The sequence below is a fragment of the Scomber japonicus genome, chromosome 11 (assembly GCF_027409825.1).
Source record: "Scomber japonicus isolate fScoJap1 chromosome 11, fScoJap1.pri, whole genome shotgun sequence".
Taxonomy (NCBI): Eukaryota; Metazoa; Chordata; class Actinopteri; order Scombriformes; family Scombridae; genus Scomber; species Scomber japonicus.
In genome coordinates, this window is record NC_070588.1 from 348,211 (window position 1) to 373,884 (window position 25,674).

At 42.5% G+C, this 25,674-nt stretch overlaps 1 protein-coding gene across 1 annotated transcript in view; it reads right to left on the reverse strand.

Moving 5' to 3' along the window:
* Positions 1-25,674, reverse strand: part of LOC128368282 (titin-like) — a 170,523-nt gene that overhangs the window by 96,066 nt on the left and 48,783 nt on the right. The window contains exons 80-117 of the mRNA XM_053329071.1: positions 25,317-25,599; positions 24,770-24,951; positions 24,335-24,426; positions 23,705-23,972; positions 23,122-23,331; positions 22,391-22,468; positions 22,108-22,194; positions 21,089-21,154; positions 20,668-20,724; positions 19,737-19,940; positions 17,626-18,552; positions 15,098-17,056; positions 14,591-14,683; positions 14,317-14,406; positions 14,013-14,108; positions 13,453-13,512; positions 13,185-13,271; positions 12,731-12,766; positions 11,380-12,534; positions 11,152-11,268; positions 10,507-11,037; positions 9,853-9,903; positions 8,773-9,168; positions 8,322-8,600; positions 7,724-7,993; positions 7,495-7,634; positions 7,008-7,134; positions 6,593-6,859; positions 6,226-6,492; positions 5,673-5,936; positions 5,300-5,439; positions 5,094-5,220; positions 4,356-4,622; positions 3,721-3,987; positions 2,599-2,865; positions 2,350-2,489; positions 1,713-1,839; positions 1,304-1,446 (exon numbers count right to left, since the gene is read on the reverse strand). Of these exons, the coding sequence (XP_053185046.1) occupies positions 1,304-1,446; positions 1,713-1,839; positions 2,350-2,489; positions 2,599-2,865; positions 3,721-3,987; positions 4,356-4,622; positions 5,094-5,220; positions 5,300-5,439; positions 5,673-5,936; positions 6,226-6,492; positions 6,593-6,859; positions 7,008-7,134; positions 7,495-7,634; positions 7,724-7,993; positions 8,322-8,600; positions 8,773-9,168; positions 9,853-9,903; positions 10,507-11,037; positions 11,152-11,268; positions 11,380-12,534; positions 12,731-12,766; positions 13,185-13,271; positions 13,453-13,512; positions 14,013-14,108; positions 14,317-14,406; positions 14,591-14,683; positions 15,098-17,056; positions 17,626-18,552; positions 19,737-19,940; positions 20,668-20,724; positions 21,089-21,154; positions 22,108-22,194; positions 22,391-22,468; positions 23,122-23,331; positions 23,705-23,972; positions 24,335-24,426; positions 24,770-24,951; positions 25,317-25,599 (10,217 nt within the window). The remainder of the gene's footprint in view (positions 1-1,303; positions 1,447-1,712; positions 1,840-2,349; positions 2,490-2,598; positions 2,866-3,720; positions 3,988-4,355; positions 4,623-5,093; positions 5,221-5,299; positions 5,440-5,672; positions 5,937-6,225; positions 6,493-6,592; positions 6,860-7,007; positions 7,135-7,494; positions 7,635-7,723; positions 7,994-8,321; positions 8,601-8,772; positions 9,169-9,852; positions 9,904-10,506; positions 11,038-11,151; positions 11,269-11,379; positions 12,535-12,730; positions 12,767-13,184; positions 13,272-13,452; positions 13,513-14,012; positions 14,109-14,316; positions 14,407-14,590; positions 14,684-15,097; positions 17,057-17,625; positions 18,553-19,736; positions 19,941-20,667; positions 20,725-21,088; positions 21,155-22,107; positions 22,195-22,390; positions 22,469-23,121; positions 23,332-23,704; positions 23,973-24,334; positions 24,427-24,769; positions 24,952-25,316; positions 25,600-25,674) is intronic.

The window sequence follows — 25,674 nt, forward strand, 5'->3', positions numbered from 1 at the left end:
CATTTAAAATGAAAGTGAAGTGAGCCGGGTTAGGGTTAGGGTTAGCCTCATTAATGATTTAAACTAAACAGGAACTAAGAAATAAGAGTAATCTGATCCTAAAAACACTTTTACTGGTTTTATGTGAGAATCAGAGTCGGACGGTTCAGATATGAGACGTTTTACTGTGAAGCTGTGAAACAATCAGAGTTATTTGTGTTTATCTGACGGAGCTGTGATGAACATATAAGGAGTCAAAGCGTCTCGGCCGGTCGCTGATAACAGCGTCCGCTTATCTCCGGTTATTTATAACAGCAGCAGGAAACTTCACAGCTGCTCTTCTTCTCTTCTCCTACAGCAGGAGAAGCTTCTGTTAAAGGGTTAGGGTCTGTTAGGGTCTGTTCCTGCTTATAAAGGGTTAGGGTCTGTTAGGGTCTGTTCCTGCTTATAAAGGGTTAGGGTCTGTTAGGGTCTGTTCCTGCTTATAAAGGGTTAGGGTCTGTTAGGGTCTGTTCCTGCTTATAAAGGGTTAGGGTCTGTTCCTGCTTATAAAGGGTTAGGGTCTGCTCCTGCTTATAAAGGGTTAGGGTCTGCTCCTGCTTATAAAGGGTTAGGGTCTGTTAGGGTCTGTTCCTGCTTATAAAGGGTTAGGGTCTGTTAGGGTCTGTTAGGGTCTGCTCCTGCTTATAAAGGGTTAGGGTCTGTTAGGGTCTGCTCCTGCTTATAAAGGGTTAGGGTTAGCTTCCTTTAAACCCTTCAGACCAGAACAGATTATTAAGTGTTGTTTGATTCTAACTTGCTTTAAATTGTGACATTTGATTTATAATGACAGTAAAACAGGAATCCTCTAGTTTAAACACAAACTGTGTTTAGCAGCATCAGTACCTCAGTAACTCAGTAACTCAGTAACTCAGTAACTCAGTAACTCAGTAACTCAGTAACTCAGTAACTCTGGTTCAGTTTCACATTAACAGTTTTATTTTGTTAGTTTTGGGCTGATTGAGTTAGGGTTGAACCCTTACTGAGCTTTGCCTTCTTTTAAATTCATTAAAGAGAATAAAGTGAAAACCTGCACAGACACAGTTTGAGCTTTTTGGTCCCTGATAGAAAAATTAATCCTGAAATATTCAAATTTAAAGTTTGAAAAAAGAGATTTTCTGTTTTAGTTTCGTCATAAATTAGTTTTTTTCTTTCCAGTTCTTGAAAAGTTAGAATTCGTTTTGAATATTCTGCGAAATACCTCAACGTTAATCTAAAAGACGTTTTCTTAAACAAGGGTTTGAACCCAGTTTCCAGATGCAGCAGGTTCATGAAGTGGACTCACCCGGTCGCTCGCCTCCATCTTCGCCCCCCCGAGGAACCACTCCACCGCGATGCCTTCGTAGGACAGCTGGCACTCGAAGGAGGCCGTCTCTCCGGCCGTCACCGTCACATCCTTCAGAGGCTGCAGGAGGCCGATGGAGCGAGCTGCAGCAGAGGACATGTTTTAATCCAAACTGCAACGAGCCGAGAGCCGACCCGAGGGTCAGGCCACCGTTCGTCCAATCAGAGAGCGGCTGCTCACTTCAGATAAAGTCTGAGTCCAAAATAACCGACTGCTCTGATTGGCTGAAGAGTCTCAGACACACAGTCTGCTGGAGACTGACACTTGTATGAATGATCCTTCACTGACGACCGTATTTACAGTTTACAACGAAGACCACTAAGAGCCGTAACCATGGAAACGCTCTCACCTTTCACCCTCAGCTGAGCGTTGGATTTCGCGTTGGCTGCAGAGAAGTCGACGGCTCCGGCCATGTCCAGCCGCACGTTATAGAGGATCAGCATGTGTTTGGTTCCTTCCTCCTTCATCTCAACATCCTGACAGGAAACACACATTCAAACATTATCTCCTACCAAAATAAAAGACATCCATGAAGCTTCTCTTAACTGTCCAAACCTCAGAACGACACTTTCATTCAGGATTCAGGACTAAAAACCTTAGATCATCATCGCTTTCACGCAGAGGAATATTATTACATTGGAAATCTAAAAATCCACCAACTGTGAGTGTGGCTGAGAGACTTGATTCTACAGTTAAAAGGTCAAATTCTTCTCTATCTGGGATCCCGTGTTAGTAGCTCCTTAACCCTAACCCTAACCACATGATGGGGGGTTAGGGTTGTTCCTATATTTTATGCTAATGTACAGACCTTGTATCATTGATGCTCAATAAAAATAAATAATGATATTAATGAAATGAACAGGCTGAGACTCTCTGACAGTCACAGTGATATTAATTTAAGCCTGGATGTGATTCTGAGCGGTTTGATGAATGCAAGCGCAGGAAGTGAGGGTTAGGGTTAGCAGTTTAATGTCTTCGGCACTCACAGCAGACTGAGTCAGAGCTTCTCCTTTCAACTTCCAGTTCCCGTGGACGTCTCCCTCTGATATCTCCGTCTCAAACTTGGCGGTCTCCGTCTCTGTCACCTCGACGCTGTACAGCGGACGAACCACCTTGATGTCTCGCTCTGCAGCGACAAATAAAATCTGTTATATGAAGAAGTTCTGCTGAGACGCTAACACAGGCGCTAACACAGGCGCTAACACAGGCGCTAACAGAAGTAAGTCAGGACGAACCTTCGATGTTCAGGTTGGCGGTGGTTTTGTCGGAGCCGCAGTCGCAGGTGTACGTGCCGATGTTGGCCTTCTCCGCTTTCCGGACCATCAGGATGCGTTTCTTCCCGTCGGTGCTGACGGCGATGTTCTTGGACGGAGTGATCTCCTTCCCGTCTTTGAACCATTTGACGTCTGCGATGGCTTTGCTGAGTTCACAGATCAGCTTCACCTCGTCCTTCTCCACCGCGGTGTAGTTCTGCAGCTTGGTGGTGAAGTACAGGTCGCCCTCTGCAGGAAGCAGCGTGTTATTACACATCCAATAATGAGACAGATCAGCCAATCAGAGCGCATACAGACTGTTATAACATTTATATATATCGTACTTATCAAAGTCAATTATTACAAAGTGTAATTCAGTTTATATTTAATAAATAATCATCTGATTTATTAAATTTAATAAATAAACTTTTTTTTATCTGAACTTTGAAAAGTTTCAGTTTGATCTAAAATAATAAAACCTTTCATGAACAATACACTCAGTGTTTGTGTTGCAGGGTTCGGAGTTAGGGTTAGGGGTTGGGTTTGGAGATTAGGGGGTTGGGGGTTGGGTTGGGGTTGGGAGTTGGGGTTAGGTTGGGGGTTGGGGGTTGAGGGTTGGGGTTGGGGTTGGGGGTTAGGTTGGGGTTGGAGATTAGGGGTTGGGGGTTGGGTTAGGGGTTGGGGTTGGGTTGGGGTTGGGTTAGGGTTGGGTTGGGTTAGGGGTTGGGGGTTAGGGTTGGGGTTGAGGGTTGGGGTTGGGGGTTAGGTTGGGGTTGGGGTTAGGGGTTGGGGGTTAGGTTGAGGTTGGGGGTTGGGGGTTAGGGTTGGGGTTGAGGGTTGGGGTTGGGGGTTAGGTTGGGGTTGGGGTTAGGGGTTGGGGGTTAGGTTGGGGTTGGGGGTTAGGTTGGGGTTAGGGGTTAGGGGTTGGGGGTTAGGTTGGGGTTGGGGGTTGGGGGTTAGGTTGGGGTTAGGGGTTGGGGGTTGGGGGTTAGGTTGGGGGCAGGGGGTTAGGTTGGGGTTGGGGGTTAGGTTGGGGTTGGGGTTAGGGGTTGGGGGTTGGGGATTAGGTTGGGGTTAGGGTTGGGGGGTTGGGTTGGTACTGACCGATGACGGTGAGCATGGCCGTCACCGTCTTGTCCATGGCTTCCACTTTGATCATGGACGTGTCGTCGATGGTGACCTCTTTGAAGGCCAGCGTGTGGACCTTCCCGTGGTCCGTCATGTGCACCACCTTGCTGGGATGCAGATGGACGTCGTTTTTGTACCAAACCACGGCGACTTTATCGTGCGACAGTTCCACGCTGAACTCGGCTGTTTCACGTTCCTTCACCGTCACGTCTTTGATCGGTTTGACGAACTCGAGACGAATTCCTGCAGAAAGAAACCAGACGGTCAAATCTGTTCAATGAAAGGTCACAAACCTGAAAAACTTCAAATTTACAGATAAACACAAAACTATGGAAAAGATTCATTTGAAAAACATTTGAACTCAGATATAATTATCATAATGTTACTCTTGTTATATTGTTGTTGTTATATAGTTATTTATTGATCTTTATTGTTTTTATTGATGCTCTTTCTAGACTGAGGGACAAATAAATATTTATCTGTTTATCTATCAAAGTATTTTCTATTTAAAAAATCTTTATGTAGTTAATGTAAGTAATTAATTCATTGATTATAAAATGAATGAATGAATGTGGAAGGGTTCCGGTTAGTTTGAACACATGACCTCTGACCTTGGATGACGAGTTTCCCGCTCGTTCTCTTGTCTTCAGCCTCAAAGATGTACTTCGCCTCGTCGTCGTAGGCGGCTGATTTGATGAGCAGGACGTACATGTTCCCCTCCTGGATCATCTCGTACTTGTCGTCGGCCTGCAGCTCCTGAGATCCCTTCAGCCAGCGGAAGCTCTTGGGAACTCTGGACAGCTCCACCTCGAAGCGAGCCTCGTCCTTCTCGTAGACCTGAACGTCGCTGAGCGGCGTCAGGAAGTTCAGCGGCAGCTCTGAAGACAGGAAGTAAGAAAACAGGCTCAGCCTCCACATTTATGGTGTTAAATCAAATGCAAGCTTAAAAAGAGACAAATTTACTCTAAAAGATATTTTAAAATAATAAAAAATTAAATAAAAGTGTTAAATATTTAAAAACTGCATTTCTGTTTTAAGCTGTTTCAGGCTTCACATCATTTATTAAATATTGTAACTTATTAAAGGGACTGAAAACACAAATATATATTTACTGTCTGTTTCATCTCCATCAGGATGTAATTCAAATGCTTTGAATATTAATTTATATTTTATTTATATATATAATTAAGATGATTATTTTACAGTCACCGTTCCTAACGTGACTTCAGATTCTTCATATTTTGTAAAATGACCATAAAACAGTGATTTTTCCTTAAGATTAATCAAAAATATATGAATGATTATTTATTTATCGATTAATGAGAAACAGATGATGGAGCAACGTTCACCTTTGACCTTCAGGTTAGCAGAGCACTTAGCGTTAGCGGCGGTGTACGCCACCTCGCCCGTCATCGGCACTTTACAGTTGTAGAGGATCAGCGTGTGCTTCCCTCCCTCCTCGATGATGTCCACATCCTGTCAATCAATAAACGATCAGTAATCAGTAACAGCCGTTTGGGACAGAGTGATGTGTGACAGCTGGCGAGGAACTTACAGGAGACGGACTCAAGACTTCTCCGTTTAGCTTCCACTGGCCGTGCACGTCGTCCTCAGAGATCTCCACCTCGAAGCGAGCCGTCTCTCCGTCGAACAGCTCCACGCCGTAGATCGGCCGGACCACCTTGATGTCCCGAGCTGGAAAATATTCAGTTAGACATTATTTCCGTCCATTTTGCTGACGTCAGCTTTTTATTTCTCTGCTTCACTTCGATCTGTTTTCATTATTTTTACACTGATGCTTGTTTCCTCATATTAAACATATTTTAAAATGACAGAGAAGATGACTAAAAACAGAAGATAGAATAAAATCTGCATTTTAAAAACTCTAATTTCCTAAACTCATTCATCATCATGCAGCAGAGTTTTACCTTCGATGTTGAGGGTCGCGGTCGTCTTGTCTGTTCCACAGTCACATTTGTATTCTCCCACAGCGCTGCTCTCCACCTTCTTCAGGACCAGCGACCGGTGCACGCCCTCCGACTTCATGACCACCATCTTAGAGGAGATGACCTCCGTCTCGTTGTGGTACCAGATAACGGGGACGTCTTTGCTGAGTTCGCAGTCCAGAGACACCTCGTCTTTCTCGGTGGCGGTGTAATCCTGCAGCTTCACCACGAACACGGCGTCGCCCTCTGCAACAGGAACATTCATCACATGTCAGCTGGTTTGTATCAGAATGATTCTGGTTCATTAAAGCTTCTCTGTGATTTATAATAAAACCATCAAATTAACCACAGAAACCTTCTGATCTGCAAACTATATGATAACTTGCATAATTTTATCTTTCAGGACTTCCTCCCTGAACCACGTTTTGGATCTCAGCTTTAATGTAAATAAGTATTGCATCATCCATCATTTGATTTCAGCCTTTTTTCATTTATCATGCAGAATGAGGGATAAGGAAGGAAAGTGTGTTGTTACCTATGACAGTCAGTTTTGCCATGGAGTACATTCCTTTGGCCTCTGCCTTAATCTGGCAGGTATCATCTAGAGTCAAACTCCTCATTTCTAGAGTGTGTTTCTTTCCTTCCACGTGTGTGATCACCGTTCGGCTCACGTGGAGTTTGACTTCGTTTCGGTACCAAACCACCGGCACGTTCTCATGAGTCAGTTCAATCTCAAACTGAACAACGTTACCTTCTTTCACTGTTCGGTCCTGAAGCGGCTGCACAAAGCCGAGCCTCATGCCTGGAATACATCAGGTAAGTGCACACAACAGGAGCTGGAGCCACTTTAAAGCCACAAACATCCATCATCGAATGAAACGTGAGCAACATGAAGCACTTACCTTCGACCCTCAGCTGAGCCGTCTGTTTCTGGCCCAACACTTCGATTGTGTACTCTGACTCATCATCAAACTCACAGCTGTTAATGATCAGCATGTGTTTCTTTCCATCATCAATAATCTCATATTTAGGGCCGGGGGTGATGATCTCCACCCCTCTGAGCCACATCACCTTTGACACATCCTTGGTGATGGAGCATTCAAACTTAGCCTGTTTCTTTTCAGGCACAGAAACATCTTTCAGCGAGTCAACAAAGCCCATTTCGATCTCTGGGAGACGTGAATAATTCATCCGTTATTCACAAAAGCAAAACACATCTGACACTTTTCACACTCAGCTGTACTTCCTGTCACACGCAGCAGCTCGCAACCGACAACCAAACGAGGACAGACAGAAGAAGGTTTGTTCTGCGCGTACCTTTGACGGTGAGCATGGCGCTGGTGATGGCGTTCAGACCCTGATACGACACTTCGCCGGCCTGGTCCAGCTGCACATTCTTCAGAGTGAGGAAACGTTTCTTTCCCTCCGCTTTAATATCACAGGTCTGAAAAACACAAAGAGATGAATCCTCAGTATCGTCGGCAACATGACACCAAAAATAACTTTAATATTCTGTTTGGAATAGAAAAAAAAATTAAGATCATAATCTGAACAGACATTCAAAAAACTTTCAGTACTGGGCTGTTTTAGTTGATACCTGCTCTCACATCTAATCACTGCTCCCTAAAATAATATGCATTAATTACAATTACAGTCTAAACTGAAAGTATATATATATATTATATTTAGACACTAAAAGCATTTAGTTTCCTGAAACAAGGATTTATTGATCAGGTTAAGAAACACACACAGCTTTAAACACTTTTATCTCTTAGACTTATTTTACACTCCTTGCAGGACCTACCGGAGATCTCATCAGGACCTGGCCCCTGAGCTTCCATTCACCCATCACATCATCCTCAGATATCTCAGTATCAAAGTTGGCTTCCTCCTTTTCTACCACCTCCATGCTGGCGAGAGGCTTCAGGATCTCGGCCTCGCGCTCTGAGAACAACGACACACTCAGTGAGAAACACTGCACACGTTAAAAGACACGCAGTCCTCATCATTATGGATCCGTGTGTTACACCAACCTCCCAGAGTCAACTTGGCTGAATATCTGCGATCCTCCACCTGAATGGTATACTCTGCCACGTCATCGGGCTGGCAGTTGTTAACGGTGAGCGTCATGTCTTTTCCATCTTTTTCGATCTCCACCTTGTCAGACGGAGCCAGCTCGTTGTCTCCTTTGAACCACTTCCAGTTGGGAGTGTCCTTGAAGAGCTGACATTTAAACGTGGCTTTGGCTTTCGGTTTCACGTGCTGGTCTCTCAGAGGCTTCACCAGCCAGTCTTTGATGATTTCTGAGGAGAGAGGATTCAGATTATGTTTAGGTCCAAACTGTGTGAACTGTGAATAGATGAAATGAACACTTTGTTTCTGGTCAATATGTTCCTTGATTGACCAGATTTACATTTATGAGCAGAATTTAAGTATGTTATCAAGTTTTTGTGAGTCAGGGGACAAATCTGCTAAATTATGTGTATTATACAAAACAGTTTTTACTGTTTAAGTCATATTTGTACTGAACCATACAGTTTAACAGACTGAATGATAATGCAGCTTCAGTGTTAACTGGAAATAACAGGGTTAGGGTTAGAGCTAGACATTAAAGTCTTTCTTCCTGCTTACCGATAACTTTAACACTGGTCGTGGTACTGATGTCCTCCTGTCCGACCACTTCACATGTGTAGGTGCCAGCGTCCTCATCCGTTGAGTTTTGGATGGTTACGGCGTGCTGCATACCGATGATATTGATTGCCACTTTTCCAGCTTGTTTCTTTAGGACTTCGCCGTTGCGTTTCCAGACCACATCTCTCTCTTTGTTCAGTTCACAGGTCAGGTACATCGGCTGACCCTTCATACAGGAAGTCTCTGGTTCCAGTTCTTTCAACCATTTCACAGGCAGCTCTGCACAAAATGACACAACTCACATTTATTCCAGTACAAACAAGGGGGGGGGGTATCTTGGGAATTTTTACATTACCTGAATTTTAATACTTGATACCTACAAAAAACTTTGTCAAACTTCTCAAGGTGTTAAATGCAGTGACACATTTTGGACAAATAACCTCAAATTTACCTTCAACAATGAGCTTAGCTGTGCATGTGACTTCCTTGCCGGCATTCTTGGCCACACAGGTGTAGTCACCAGTGTCAGACAGCTGGACGTCAATGATGTTCAACTTGCGATCTTTACCATCAGAGGTAAACTTGTGTTTGGGGCTCTCACGCAGGTTGCTGCCATCTTTCATCCATGAAGTGATAGCAGTGGAAGGAGAAACCTCACATTCAAACACAGCAGCAGAGCCGATAGACTCAGCCTCCTTCAACACAATGTCCTGAAGCTTCTTGGTGAACTTCAGAGGGACAGCTTTGAGTTTGAACCCTCCGAATGGGTCTTCTGGTGGTGTTGGACCTCTGCCACCAGGCTTCAGCCCACGGCCCCTGCCTTCTCCAGGGGACGGGGTCTGCTTGGCTGGAAGAAAAATGGAAGACAATCAATTAACATTTGAATTTAAAGATATTTGCTGTGGCACCATCAGAACTCATCAAGTTAGATTCAGGTATGATGGTGATGAGGGATCAGACATTACCGTGGATTAGACGTAATTCTGTTAACATTACTTTACATTTATCAACATTTAGTGTTACAGATGCAAGGACTATAAGACTGTAAAGACTAGAACTCATGCCGAATCACTCTTCATGAGCTTCCAACATGATTAACTGAAGAACTCAAACAGACAGGAAGATACTGACCACAAAACAGACACACAAACTGTAAGGAGAGAGACTCGGCTGAAGAAACTGATAAGCCACCTACTTACCTGTGTTATAATGTGTTCTGTGACTCTTATGTTATAAGTGTAGTAATGTAAATCTGGTACTATCTGAAAACTGTCAATGCAATACCTGATTTTTGGTCTTGAGACAGCTGGACGGTACCGTTTTCATTTGACTGTTTTTGGTACCGATCAGGTATTGTATTGACATTTTGAAGACAAGAAAGCAGCTTACAATTAACAAGAATTATGAATAGAGTGAATGAAAACAGTGTCATTGCCTTAAACATGTGTTTAAAACAGGGGCATTGTGCCACCATTAAGCAGCATAAAGAGTAAAAGGGTTAGCACACATAAGCTCTGATGTTTGTTCTCACCCCCAAATCCTCTGCCTCTGCCTTTCGGTGCGTCTTCTCTTGGTTTTCCATCTGAACAAGAAACAATAAGATGAGTCTGAAGTTTTGCTGCTGTCGGTTAGTGTTATTATTCCAACAGAAGATAAAGATTAGAGCAGCACTAACAGAAAACATGCTACAGCAAAGATATGGTTGTCTACATCACATAAGAACATCTGAAGGAAATCACACAGCACACGATGAAGAAGATGACGGTGAATTTTGGGACAAGATGATCAAAGAGGCAAACATGAATGGAAGATGATGAAGAGAACTAAAAGTTCTGGATGATGACATGAAGACTTGACACTAAATGATGGAAACTGATGACATGAAGACTTGACACTAAATGATGGAAACTGATGACATGAAGACTTGACACTAAATGATGGAAACTGATGACATGAAGACTTGACACTAAATGATGGAAACTGATGACAATGATGACAAAAGACAAACGTTACATGATGGACTACATGAGGACAACAGATGGACAGACAGATGAAGACATGAGCGCTACATGAACGAATGAATCAAGTGATTAAGTGGATGTGATGAGGATTAGATGAGTCATCTTAGAAGGGATGCAGGGACTTCAGAGTCATCAGCTGAGGAGTTTGTGGGACTTCGTCTCACCTCGTCTGGCACCAGGCATTCCTGGGGTCTCCAGCGCCCCATCCACCCCTTCACCTTCCCAGTCCTCATCAGGAACTAGCTCCCAGCCCCAGGCCTCTTCTTCCTCCCCGGCTTCCATTTCTTCTCCCTCCTCTTCGAACACCTCCTCCTCTGGTTGGGTGGGGACCTTCTTCATCTGCACAGCTCCAGGAGAGATCTCCTTCACCAGGGGAATCCTGTCTTTACCAGGTTTTTCTGGTTCTGTGGCCTCCTCTGCTGACGGCTTCTTTGGGACCTTTTTTAGAGTTACGGATTCAATAGAGTCTTTCGGTGAAACTGGTTTAGGAAGCAGCTTTTTCAGTTTTTTAGGACTTGGTTTCATCTCAATGGGGACTTGTTCCGGTTCCTTAGGTTTAGGTGACGGGGTCTTTTTCAGCTCAATCTTTTTGAACTGCTCTACAGGCTTCAAATCCTTCTCTTCGACCTTGTCTTTGCCCACCCTAGGCGAAGGAGTCTTTTTGAGTTCAACGCCTTTTTTGAGGGCATCTCTTTGTTTTTGTGGGACTTCTTTCTCAGCTTCTGTCAGTGGGATCACTTCTTTCTTTTCTGGTGGAGTGGGAATCTTGGGTGGAACAGCTGTCTCGTCTTTCTCCTGAGGTTTCTCATCCTCTTTTTTAGGTGACACAGTCTTTTGAACTTTCTCCTGCAGTTCCTTAGGCCCCTTGGGTGCTTCATCTTTTGGAGTTCGACTGGGTACCTTAATATCCAAAGGCTTCTTTTTCTCTTCCTCTTTTGTTTTTTCTGGCTTTTCTTCAGCTTTAGGGACCTTTGGGACAGGCTTCAATGCAACCTGCTCCCTGTCTTTATCTGGTGTGGGGATGGTTTTAGGTTTGCCACGCAGCTTGTCAGTTGCTGCAGGTTCCTCATCTTTGGGTGCTTGATCAACCTTTTTCTTCTGTGGGATCTCCTTCTGGTCTTTGCTGGCATCAGGAGTTGGAGTCGTATCTGAACTTGTCACAGGAGTGTCTTCATCTTTTTTGTGTTTTATAGCAGCAGTGGGTTCATCTCTGTGTGGCATCTCAGCTCTCTTGTATTGAGTATGCTCAGTATCAGTCTTTGCTTCACTTTCTTTCTTTGCTTTTGGAGGCTCAGGTGTCTCAGGTTTCTGAGGTTTTTCAAATGGTTTCAGAGTCACAATTTCTTGCTCCTCTTCTTTCTTTGGCAATAGTTTAATTTTCTTTTTAGATATATCTGGTTCAGCTTCCTCATCTTTTGGTGCTTTAGGGGTTCTTATCCATCTTGTCTTTTCATCTTCTGCCTCCAGCTTTTCAGGTTCCTCTATGACGCCCAGTTCAGGTTCCTCTTCATCAGTAGTGAAGACTCGTTCAGTTCTCCCAATTGTTAAGACCTCCCGATCCTCTCTAACGTGAAGCTTGTGAACTGTCTGTTCTGTATCATAATGTCTCGTCACTTCAACTTTTTGAGTTTTCACTTCTTTCTCGGGCTCTTTGGGCTTGGCTGGAACCCTCTTTAGTTGGACTTTTTGTATTTCTTCTTCTGGTTTCCCAGATTTTTCAAATTGTTTCAGTTTAACTGACTCTTTTTGCTCATCAGACTTTGGCAGTTTAGTTATTTTCTTCTTCTCTACACTTGGTGCTTTGGTTTCTTCCTCTTTCTGTGGTTTTGGGGTTCTTGTCCATCCTTTTGTCTCTGTTTTTTGGACAACTGTAATTGTTTCAGCTTCCTCATAGTAGCCCAACTGAACTGTCTCTTCCTCTGCCGTGAAGACTCGTTCAGTTCTTCCAAGAGACATTATCTCTCGATCGTCTCTGTCATGAAGTCTATGAACCATGAGTTGTAGATCCTGATGCTTCATCACTTCTGCTTTGTGAGTCACAATTTCTTTCTCTGGCTCTTTCTCTGGAGCTTTCACTTGGACCTTCTTCAGCTTAACGACCTCTGGTTCTGGTTCCTTCTCTTTGGGTATTCTGGTAATTTTACTCTTCGGCTTAGGTTCAGCAATTTTACCCTTTTCCTTAAGAGGTAGTACTGTGGTTGAGGCAGTAAATACACCTTTTATAACATTCACATACAGACATACAGAGAACTCAACATAATCTGAATGTTTTATGACACAGGACTCAGACACCAATTAAACATGAATGAAAAATAAGAGATAACTTTGAAGGTTAGAGAGTGTAACTCAGTACTACTCCATTAAAAAAAGAACGTATATTTGGTATACCTTTAGTTGGTGCAGGTGCTGAAACTGGTTCCTTGTCTGCAAGAGTTTGAATGAAACCAACATCAGTACACACAATACAAACAGCGTTAGTAAAGTCAAATTCTGGCATGCATTTGTTTTTAAATTTCTATTTTGAGGATATTTTCCCATGAAATGACAATTAAGTCACTGCATGTTTACAACTTACAGTGAAGTAATCCCAGATGCACAAGAGATGTTTAAAAAAGCAGTTATAAAGTCATTTGGCTTCAATCAATAGATACCATTAATGTGAAAGAGTCATTAGAGTGCCAATGATGTTTTACTTCATACAAACAGACCAACAAGACAACAATGACATTACTTAAACCAAAGCTCAGATTGCTTTGTATTAAGATTGAAGATGTCACATTAGAAAATGCTTCAAAACAGGTGACAAACAGAACATGAACCAAAGTTACAGAAGAGATTTTACCTTCAGGTGAAGAGATTTCATGCTCTACAGGAGAGGGTTCAGCCTTTACGGCTGGTGGAGAGGGCGTCTTCGCCGGTGCAACGTGAGCTATAAGAATGCCAACTTTATTAAATTAATGGCCACCATCTGGTCAACAAGCAAAAGCTGACCAATACTTTAAACAGACAAAATGAAAGATTTGAGATTGTCATCAAGACCCAACATATTTCTTCAGGTGAGGACAGACACAGGAAGTTAAACAACATGGATAAGAAATAGGCGAAGCTACCTGGAGTTGGAACAACTTTTTCTGCTGGCTTTGGTGTTGGTGGAGACGGTTTCCTTTCCTCTGGAGGAGACACTGATACAAGATACCAAAGGTCATGGCCAAGAGAACACAATACCATAAAATGACAACACGTCACAACAGACAGATGACATTAAACAATTTAAGAAAGAAGAACACGGATAAAACAGATGAAGTAAGACAAACACACCTGAAAGAAATTTCCTCGAAAGGATAGTAACACAAGTAGAAGACAGTGATATACATACATATACGCATATATAAACAGAGTAAAAGAACTACCTGCAGGGGGAGCCTCTTTGACTGCAGGAGGAGAAGGAGGTTTTGGTGTTGGTGCAGCGGGTTTCTTCTCCTCTGGACGAGACACTTTGAAGTAAAAGATGCCAAGATCATGACCAAGACAACAGAACGGTCAATCAAGATAAACAGCTACACTGAAATAACTCAGGGGAAGATCAGACACGAAGGCAGCAAGAAGAATTGGACTAGCCAGCATTTAACATAAAACATAAACAGAAGATAGACACATGTGGAGAAACTACCTGCAGGAGAAGCAACTTTCTCTGCAGGAGCCGGAGCAGGAGGAGAAGGAGGTTTTGGTGTCGGTGCAGTTGGTTTCTTCTCCTCTGGACGAGACACTTTAAAGTAAAAGATGCCAAGATCATGACCAAGACAACAGAACGGTCAATCAAGATAAACAGCTACACTGAAATAATTAAAGGGAAGATTAGACCCAAAGACAACAAGAAGAATTGAGAGAAAAAGAAAACCAACGTGGATACCTCTGGACTAGCCAGCAATGAACACAAAACATAAAGGGAAGACAGACATATGTGGAGAAGCTACCTGCAGGGGGAGCAACTTTCTCTGCAGGAGCAGGAGGAGAAGGAGGTTTTGGTGCCGGTGCAGCTGGTTTCTTCTCCTCTGGAGGAGACACTTTGGGAATACAAGATACCAAGATCACGACCAAGAAAACAGTGAGCTTGGTCAGTACATAAAGAGTAATACAAGACAGGGAGGACAAAAACCAGACAACATGAAGTCAGAAGACAAAATAAACACAACATGGCTAACTCTTGATGAGCCAGCAAAGACAAAGAAATACAAACTAACAGGCTACCTGCAGGAGAAGCAACTTTCTGTGCAGGAAGAGGAGGAGGAGAAGGAGGCTTTGGTGCCGGTGCAGATGGTTTCTTCTCCTCTGGACGAGGTACTTTGAGAATACAAGAAGCCAAGATCACGAACAAGACAACAACATGATCAGACAAGAAGTAATACTGATAAAAGATGGTTTGGACAAAAATGAAAACCAACTGACAACAACACAAACAAGTAAAAGAAGTGACAGGAATGAAAGAGTGTAAACTGATGGAAGAGACAAATAACTCCTCAATGGAAGATATTAACAGAACAACAGAGGTTCCTTAGACATTAACACAGTACAGACGACAATGGACAAACACAACTTACCATACTCTTAAGAAGGTTAGTACACAGTTCACCATATTTTCTTATTATTTGAAGTCATGTTTGAAGATGTGTTAGTATCATAAATTCGAGATGTTACATCTCTTTTAAAAGAGTTGATCTTATGGCGATCACGAGTGGCTTAGATACAAAAGAATACCTTTCTGAAGAGTTTGTTGTTCAGTCCTCTGTGTTCCCTTCTTTGCCTTCTTGTCATCTTCTGTTGATGGTGGATGTTCAGCTGTAACAGTTCTCACCTCTTCAAAAGAATCAACCTTAACAGGAATGACTTCTGTTTGTACAGGAGGGGAAGGTATAGTTTCTTCTTTAGGGGGTAGAGGTTTCTTCTGTGGTGTAACTTGAGATTTTTTAGTTGGAGCTACCTCTTCTTTAGTTAAACTTTTCTTGGGTAGAGTCACTTCTCCAGGAGGAAAGTCTTTAGGAGGAACAGCAGCTTCGGAAAGTGCAGCAGTGGTGTCTTCCTTTGGCAGTACTCTTTTCTCAGGCAAAGCAACCGGAGCTGGAATTGGAGATGAGTCCTTTTTAGATTCTTCATGAGGAAACATTTCCTCCAGCACAGGAGTTGGTTTCGCCAGTGGTACAATGTTCTCAGGAGGCGACTTTCCTGCAGCTTTGGGAGGTTTCTTAATTTCTTCCCTTAAACCCTTGATCTTTTTAGGTGGTATGGCTTCTTTCTTGGGAAGAATATCTGTCATGGGATGAGAAACTGAAATGCTGGTAAGAATTTCAGGTAAGTCTTGTTCAGGTGGAGGTGAAACAGTTTCCATATGAGGGGGAGACATGGACCTTTGAGATGCAGCTTCTTTAAAATGAGTGTCTTCTTTAGGTACAGCAGGTTCCTTTGGGACAGTGACTTCTTTAGGTACAGCAGGCTTCTTTGGGACAGTGACTTCTTCAGGTACAGCAGGCTTCTTTGGGACAGTGACTTCTTTAGGTACAGCAGGCTTCTTTGGGACAGTGTCTTCTTTAGGTACAGCAGGCTTCTTTGGGACAGTGACTTCTTCAGGTACAGCAGGCTTCTTTGGGACAGTGACTTCTTCAGGTACAGCAGGCTTCTTTGGGACAGTGACTTCTTCAGGTACAGCAGGCTTCTTTGGGACAGTGACTTCTTCAGGTACAGCAGGCTTCTTTGGGACAGTGACTTCTTTAGGTATAGCAGGTTTCTTTGGGACAGTGACTTCTTTAGGTACAGCAGGCTTCTTTGGGACAGTGACTTCTTCAGGTACAGCAGGTTTCTTTGGGACAGTGACTTCTTTAGGTACAGCAGGCTTCTTTGGGACAGTGACTTCTTTAGGTACAGCAGGCTTCTTTGGGACAGTGACTTCTTCAGGTACAGCAGGCTTCTTTGGGACAGTGACTTCTTTAGGTACAGCAGGTTTCTGCGGGACAGTGACTTCTTTATGTGTAGCAGTGATTTCAGGTTTTATGAGATCCTCCACTGGACTGGAAGTGTCTTCATATGGAACAATGTCTTGAACACATATTGACACTTGTGTTTCAACAACATCCATCTGTTCCATGGAGGTCGAAGGGATGTCAGCTTCTTTAAGTTTCCTTTCTTGCAACGTTTTCCTGCGGATTGGTTCCTCTTCTTTTGGTGGGATCCCAGTCTCATGAGGAGAAACCTCTGTCTTTGTTGGATGAGTTGTTTCAGGTGGAGGTGCGATATCTCGCTTTGATGGAAGACGGGAAGCTTCTTCCAGAAGTGGAATGACAGGCCTGAGAGATGATGACTCTTTCTGGTACACAGCTTTCTCTTCTCTATCAAGATGTTTAATGTCCTCCAGTTCTTCAGCCTCATATTCTGTGTACACTGACTCAGTTTCCTCAAGTGGCTCAGCATCTTCAGCCTCCTCATCTTCACTATCTTCCCATGTAGGAATTTCCTCATCTTCCTGTTCAACAGCCATCTGTTGTCTCACCTCCCTTTTCAAAGTGGTTTCTTCTCTTGTACTTGACTCCCAGAGTTCAACTTCTCTTTCTATCCTGACTTCCTCTTGCCTGTGTCCAAAGATCTTTTCTTCATGACTCTTCTTCAGAGAAGACTTTTTTCTGTCTTCAACCACTACTGTTTCCTTTAGCTCGGTCTTCAGGAGAACTTCAGGAGTAATTTTTAAGATAACACCCAAGATTTAAGATTTGCACCATGGAGCGGTGGCCAAGAGAAGAACAACGACAAAGACAAACACAGACTTTAGTTGGACATGTGCTCTGATGTGATTCTCATATTACAACAACTATTTGTGTTTAAGAGTTGCTACCTTTATGTTGAGGGGTACCTTTGGGCTTTGATTGTATTTCTACATTCCCAGAAGGAATATCCTCATCTGGGTGATAAATGCACAGTACAGTAAATGAATGCATTCAGTCAAATTGAATATCTAAAAGTCTCTAAGAAACACTTGTCAGTTAAGGCATACCTTTGACTGGTGCACTTGGCTCTGGCTTTGGTTTAGCTAGTGCTGTGGTTTCCTGTGGTATCTCCCTCTGTTTTACTGTTTTGATAATTGATGCAGCAAACATTAAACAAACATGAAAGCACAGACATCAGGACAAACCTCCAAAGAATTAGCTTCTGGTATCTCAGAATTAAAGATCAAGAGTTAAAAGATCAAGATGAGTCAGGATTAGTTATAAGATGCTCAAATTCATAATATTTGTATCTACCTTGTTGTTGAGGCTTTTTAGCCTGAAGAATTTGTTTTGGTTCTGAATCTTGTGGTGGTGTTGGTGCCCGGCGGTCTGGCACTGGTTCCGCTTTTACTGATTTTGAAGTCTCTGGACCCAGCTCAGGTGGGGCCATTTTGTATGCTGCTGGAGCCTTCTTTGGTTCTTCTGGTGCCTTCTTTGGTTCTTCTGGAGCCTTCTTTGGTTCTTCTGGAGCCTTCATTAGTGTTTCTGGAGCCTTCTTTGGAGTTTCTGGAGCCTTCTTTGGTTCTTCTGGAGCCTTCTTTGGTGTTTCTGGAGCCTTCTTTGGTTCTTCTGGAGCCTTCTTTGGTGTTTCTGGAGCCTTCTTTGGTTCTTCTGGAGCCTTCTTTGGTGTTTCTGGAGCCTTCTTTGGTTCTTCTGGAGCCTTCTTTGGTGTTTCTGGTGCCTTCTTTGGTTCTTCTGGAGCCTTCTTTGGTTCTTCTAGAGCCCTCTTTGGTTCTTCTGGAACCGTCTTTGGTTCTTCTGGAGCCTTCTTTGGTTCTTCTGGAGCCCTCTTTGGTTCTTCTGGAGCCTTCTTCGAGTCAGGAACCCTCTTTGGAACTACCTGAATCTTCTCTGGTGCCTCTGGAGTTTTCTTTGTTTCTTCCACTACCTTTTTGGGTTCTTCTGGCACCTTCTTTGGTGGTTCAGGAACCCTCTGTGTTTTCTTGGGTTCTTCTGGAATAATTTTTGGTGTTTCTTGAGCCTTCTTGGGTTCTTCTGGCACCTTCTTTTGTGGTTCAGGAACCTTCTTAGTTTCCTCCACCATTTTCTTTGGTTCTTCTCGAACCTTCTTTGGTTCTGGTGGTTCTGATTCAGGAGCGTACTTTGGTGCATCTGGCTCAGTTTTACTACCCAGCAGATGTGGTTTTCTTGGTTCAGTAACAGCTCCAGAAGGTCTTGATTCTGGGACAACTTGGAAGAACATTCATTTATAAGATGATTGTATTTCTAACCATATTTTGAAAGAGAGACCCAAATGTGCAAATCACACTCTAACGAGTGCTCAGCACATTAAAAGATAATCAAAGACGGTACTCAGGAAATATTACTTTCCATACATCAAAGACAGGAACTGATAAAGCTTTATAACATGAGAAACAACACAAACATGAAACAGAACAGCACAATAAGGACCTATGATGAGCATCGCTGCAGTACCTGTAGTTGGAACAGCAGCAGCCTTGGGTGGAGTAACCTTTGGTGCAGACGGTTGAATCACTGGTTCCTCTGGTCTGAGAACATCTTGCACTTAAAAGAACATCATGTACCGTTTAACCTACATGTAACGCGTACAGCTCACAAAGAATTAAAGATGACACTCTTAAAGAGTGCGTGCCATCTTATTAAAAGTCCGAAAAAGGAATCTAAGAGAACTAAAGGAATCTACGGTCAGTGATCAATACCTTTAGTTGGAAGACTTTCAACCTTGGCTGCCGTTGGCTGAACCTCAGGTTCCTTTGGCTTCTGTAGTTCTGGTACTTTAAAAGATATTATATGTTCAGTAACCTCTAAGGCTTCAACATTACAGCGCACTCTAACGAGTGCTTAGCACAAAGAAGCTTAAACATGTGATCTCAGAACGTTAAACACACAACACAGACAAGTCCAAAAACCAATCACATGACAACAGATATCAAAGAGTTCAAAGATGGGAAAAGGCTTTCCAATACCTTTAGTTAAAACATCTTCAGGCTTTGATGGAGTAATCTTGGCTGGCTGAACTTTGGCTTCCTCTGGTTTTGCTACCGCTGGCACTTTGGAGAGCAGCGAAAATGTTTCACTTGGTTCATTAAGTTTGTTTCCACTGCATTTGCTTTTATGCTAACGTTATTCTATGAGCAGGAAGACATTACAGCTATGACATGCATTTCTCCAGTTAGTTTCTAGAGCCATATATTGAGAGCTGTATCCAAAAGCTATGTTATACATTATGCTGTCAACTCCAAATATATGAGATGTTAATTTTAAATGATCAAGAAGTAACAGCACAAAACACAACAATAAGAAAGACATACTGTCCAGCACGATGTCTTTCTAGTTGAACAGCAGTTCAAATGCACTGCTGTTCAAACCTTTTATTATTTTACCTTTCGGAGCTTCTGGTTTTTTCTTGGCAGCTTCAACTTTTGGCTTTTCAGGTTCAGGCTTAATTTTGGCCACTTTTGGCTCAGATGGTGCCACTTTCTCAGGCACTTTAGGCTCCGGAGGAACCCGCTTAGGTTCTGGAGTGACCTTTTCAGAGACGGTCACTTTCTCTGGTTCAGGTTCTGGTTTGGTGTATTTTGGCGGTTCTTCAAAGTTAACAGAGAAATATTACAGAGCTTTAAGAAACTCTGGTTAAAAGAAGGAACACAAAACTGACGAAACATTCAGACATGAACTGGATTTAACGAACGGAAGAACACAACGCACAGAGAGCAAACAGACTTCAGACAACATCAAGGAACCAAGAAGAAACCTGCTTCAAATGTTTATGTGATAAAAATATTCAGGACGGGATCCTGATGATACCGTTTTTAAAAAAGTGACAAATAAATAAATAAATTGTAAATGCATGCATTGCTTCTCAAGAACTAATGTGAGATGAAAAATTAAAAGATTTGAAGAGATCTAGTGCAAGTAATTAAAATATCTTTCATCTCAAATATTTTTCTTTTCATGTGAAGAATTAAGAACATGAGCCGATAAAGACTCCGAGACAACAAAGAGAAAATAACCGATGCACAATCATTAACGTTACCTTTTGGAGCTGCAGGTTCCTCTTTGTGAGACGGAGCAGGCTCGGCTACTTTGGGCTCGGGCTTCTTTGCTTCAGGTACTTTAAAATATTAATTAATTTCATTCAGTTTTCTGACCACAACAAATGCTAAGATCAAGCATTTCACATTCGGTCTTTAAGAGATACAAACAAACAAAGTGACCAAACAAGAAAAGGTCTAAAAAGTGAAAAGTGACTCCAACAAGAGAAGTCAAGATACACACATAAGAAGGATTTACAGACAGGAAGTGATCAGATACCTTTGACTGGAGCCGGAGCTGCAGGCTTCTCCTCTGGTCTCCTGTGAACCTCAGGAACTTGAAAGATCCAGAAAGTTCACATTTAGATTACGATGGTCAAGCTTTACTTTCTACTGTACAGAAAGCTCTAGTCGGGTTAATAAGAAGGTAATAGAGGTAAGTTTGGTTAAAGAGGAGTAAAAAGGGTAAGAAGGGTAAAAACGTGGATAAGAGTAAAACATGAAATCAGGAGACAGACGGGACCAAAAGAGGAAAACAGACAAACATTAAAGTTGGATGAATTAAAGCTTCACAGCAGCAGCAGCTAGTGTGTGTGAGGTGTTAAAACCAAATAAACCACATGGACGGACCAACATGGCGGATAGCAGGCTTGTTACGTTACAGCCATAAGCTTTAAATTTGCCTTTTTAAACGTTTATACCTTCAGGGACTTCTCTTTTCTCAACATGAGTCCTCTCAATTATTTCTTCAACAGGTTTTTTCTCGTCTGGTAAAAGAGAAAAGTGAACTTAGAAACACAAACAGTGGCAGGTCTTTAAAGTTTAAACCAGAGAGATGAAGAGACACATGGACAGACTCAGACAGACAGAAGAAGAGAGGTTTGTGTTAATGAAGGATTTTATAAAACAGAATAATGTTGATACCTGTGACAGAAGAGTACCGAACAGAAACTGTCTCTTCTTCAACTGTCAGACTTTGGAAAGCTGGTCCGTTAAAGAATAAACAGATCGGTCGTCAAATATCATGAAATCATTTGGATTCGTGTGGAAGAGGATTAAACAATCACTTCAGTTTGTTCAGTTTGGGATTCATCTCAAAATATTTAACTTAACATTTCAGGAAATTGTTTCATTTAGTTTAGAAACAAAAATCTGAAACTTGATCCCAAACTTTAATTTTAAATTAAACTTTAATTTTAAATAATTATTTCAGGAATTCAACATTTAGACCTACGATCATATAATAATCTGATTGTTTTAATCCCCTTCTATACATGTGTTACAGTTTAGTGACATTTTAAATATATTTATAATTAAATTATGAAGATGATTTATTATTTTGAAGTTATTGTGAGGAGAGATGATGATGATGAATATTTACTGAGTTTAAAGATATCACGCAGTTATTTAAGATGGAAGATAAAGGATGAAGATAAAGATGATGAAGATGATGAAGATGAGGAAGATGATGAAGATGATGATGAAGATGATGAAGATGATGGTTAATTCTAGGATGTTATGATGGTTTGTTTCTCATCGATGATTGCAGAAACTCAGTGATTCAGTCAGTTAGTTTATTTCACGTGTTTGTACCTTTAACTTCGGTTCTTTCTTCGTAGTGATAAAAATCTGACGAATCTTTTGGTGGAAAAAGAGATGAATGAGAAACAGAGTCTGGCTGAGTTCAGAGGATCGAGGTTCGGTTTGGACTCAGACTCACCTCTGTAAATAACCATGGAAGCTGTTTCAGGGACCTGAACCGACGAGTCGGGGACGTCTAGAGATTTACATACAACTTTAATTAATACTGAAAACTTCTCATGTGATAGTTATAATTCATTTAATGGTGTGTCCTGCTAAGACACTAAGAATCTAAATAAGAGGTTGGACTGACCTTCAGGAACCTTTCCTAACCCAACCTCTGTGAAAGCACAAAGTACAAACGTTAATATAACTGCTGACTGACACGAACTTCAGTAACTTCAGCCGACAGACGTACAGACCTTTGCCTGCAAGGTAAAGCTCGGCTGTGCTTCGAGCTTCTCCCATCGGCTCCAGGCGAGCGATCACGGAGTAAACGCCTGGCGGGATGAACACATCACAGCCAAGTTCACAACACGTTAAAAGTTCTTTAAGAAATAAAATAAATAACTAAAGAGAACGTAGAATAAAAATCACAGTCACACCAGAAAGAGGCAGCTGGAGGCGCTCTGGGGGTCGACTCCTAACCCTGACCCTGAGCTAACGAGCTAACGAGCTAACAAGCTAACGAGATGCTAAATATCAGTTAGGAAGCTTCTTAGCTGCTAATGGGAGAATAAACTGCTGCAGTCTGAAAAGATAAACCAACATTATCTCACCAGAAATGATTTGATTTAGCTTTTTAAACTTCTGGTGTGACAGGAACTTTCATCATTTACAACTGAACAGATGTTTAAAGTCTTCAGTGTTTGTTCTTTATGTTTGTTGCCATGCTGCACATCTGCAAAATAAAACTGTTAAAAGTGATTTTTAGGGGACGTTTGTTGTGTTATTGCATAAAGTTCAGCTTCGGGCTCCAAACCTTCACTAACTGTGATTAAATAATGAAAATGTGTTTTGTGTATCAGTGTTGTGCAGCCCTAAAGTTTAACTCTGAAATAGAATTTAAAGCAGATTGAGATCATTTAAACCTACGAGTATAGATGTTAAAAAAATCTTTCTGGAGGAAAATACGGTTTCTATTTTAACAAACCTTCGTCCTCTGCGGTTACGTTGCAGATGGTCATAAAATGCCGTCGGCCCTCGGTCCTGAAGTTATATTTTGGGCTCTCTCTAAGCTCCCATGACTCTTTGTACCATGTGACAATGGCATTGTCGAAGGACAACTCGCACTCGAAGGTGGCCGAGGAGCGTTCATTGACCTCGATGCTTCGGATGCGTTTAGTGAACTGAATTTGTTCGGCTAAAACCAGATAATCAGAATTAGCTTTGAGTTCCTGATTTCACAATATTACATTCATGTTCGTTTATAACATTGGTGTTTTTTTGTCCATGTGATGTTTTTATTTCTACAGTAAGACTCCTATTTGGAGATTTTGTGGTGTGGAGTAAGAGCAAAGTTCAATTCAAAAGAAACACAGAACAGAAACAGGAAACAGAAACCCACAAAACACAAAACCCGAAGGTTCAAAGAGGTCAGTTTGACTTTGGTTAGTTTCTCTGCTTACCTGTAGCCAGCTGCTGATAATAAAATGAAGGCGGGGACATGAGGACACACTGAAGACGTAAAGACAGGTGTCCAGCAGACGGCGGACATCAAACACTCAAAGTCTTACCTGTGACGGTGAGCTTGGCGTTGGAGATGTGAGGACCGCACACCACCCGGTAGTTGCCCTGATCTTTGGACTGGCAGTTCTTGATTCTCAGGAAGTGGCGGTCGCCCTCACTGCTGATCTCGTACTTGCTGCTGTTGTCCAGTTTCTGGGTTCCCTTGTACCAGGTCAGAGCGATCTCTGGGTAGTTGATCCTGATCTGGCACTCGAAGGTGGCCGTCTGGTTCTCAGGAGCCGTCTGATCGCAGATGTCCTCGTTCACTGAGACAGGCTGAGGAGTCAAAACCAGTTTTAATCTGTTCATCAAACCCGACGTGCACGAAGTCAGACAACAAATAAAAACTAATCTGGGATCAGTAAACCTGCAGGACCACACATGCTGTATCTGTCTGGATCCATAGAAGGTTCGGATGGTTTGCTATCAGATTGAAGAACGTCCTCGTGCTCGGTTAGCACCCTAACCCTAACCCAGCTACAGTGTGCTGGGTGAGGGCTAACCCTACACTCTGTAGCTGGGTTAGGGTTTGGGCTAACCCAGCTACAGTGTGCTGGGTGAGGGCTAACCCTACACTCTGTAGCTGGGTTAGGGTTTGGGCTAACCCAGCTACAGAGTGTTGAGGTGTTTCTGGTTACCTCTGTGCCGACGCGGCCCTCCAACTGCTGGATGAATCGGGCCATGTCCTCCTCTTCAACGCGCCCGCCACGCTCCACCTCCTGCAGCAGGACACACACCGTTAAAGCATTTCTACACCAGGAACTTGATCTGCTTGGTTAGTTATGACACCTGAGAAACATTTTACTTTACAGGCCGTTTAATTTCAGGTTAATGTGACCAACCAGTCACCACCAGTTACCGACAGGATTGAGCAGTTTGGTACAAATTATAAGAGACAAAATGAAGTATATAAGTGGGATTTGAATCATTACAATCTTTAACCTTTATTGAACAGGCAGGAAATACTTTGTTTTCAGTGTAATAGAAGATGTTGATCATACTACTTAATAAGCTAATATATTGTTTGCACACTGAAACACATTAAAACATAGTGATGCTGTTTTCTCTCACCGGTCTTCCAGTCTCCATCTCCCGCTCCCTCTTCAGGAACTCGATGGCTTGGAGGATGGCGCGGTAGTCGTGGATGTTGTGCTCTGTCAGGATCCTTTCGTAGTCTTTGGGGTCATGGCCTCTGAGAAGTTCCACAATGTTCACTTCTCCATCTTTCTTGGGGCTCTTCTGCTTTGAGGGAGTCCTGCCACAAATCAAATGCACATCACTGCCGAGCACTTCGGAGTCAGACTCTCTGAAGCTACCACTCATTGCTCAATTTTCTTTATTTTAATTAAATAAAACATAAACGGAGAATTTAAATCTCGTCTTTTCAAACATGGTGGTCCTAACCCTCATCCACAGGATTACATGTTTTTACATCACACTACATTAAAGTAGACAGATGTATTTTACATCTTTAGTTCTCCTCTCTCCTTCTTGTCAGCAGCACCAGTCTGAATATATTATCTTTTATTAAAGAAAACTAAAAACCAATCTTGTAGATCAACTTTTTCTGTCCTTCAAAGAGAAAAGACAAGAAATCAATTGTATAGAAAAGACTCTTACTTCTTCAGCCGGGTCCTGATGTCTCCGAGTCCTTCCTCCTCCTCCATTTTGGCGACCTCCATGTCAGCGCTGCTCTCGATCTCTCCGTGCTTGTTGGTGGCAACACATCTGTAGTTACCAGAGTCCGACTTGGTCACCTCTTTGATCTCCAGTTTGGCGTTCTGGCCCTTGTGCTCAATAGTGATGCGACCGCCGGGCGTGACCTGCCTCCATTTGCCCTTCATCCACTTCACACTGGGGATCGGGTCTCCTCCGATCTTGGCGATGAAGGTGGCGGTTCCCTCTGTAAAGGGTTAAGGTTATAATAGCGATCCACCAAAGTGACAAAGGGAATGGGAGATGACACTCTGAGTGCTTT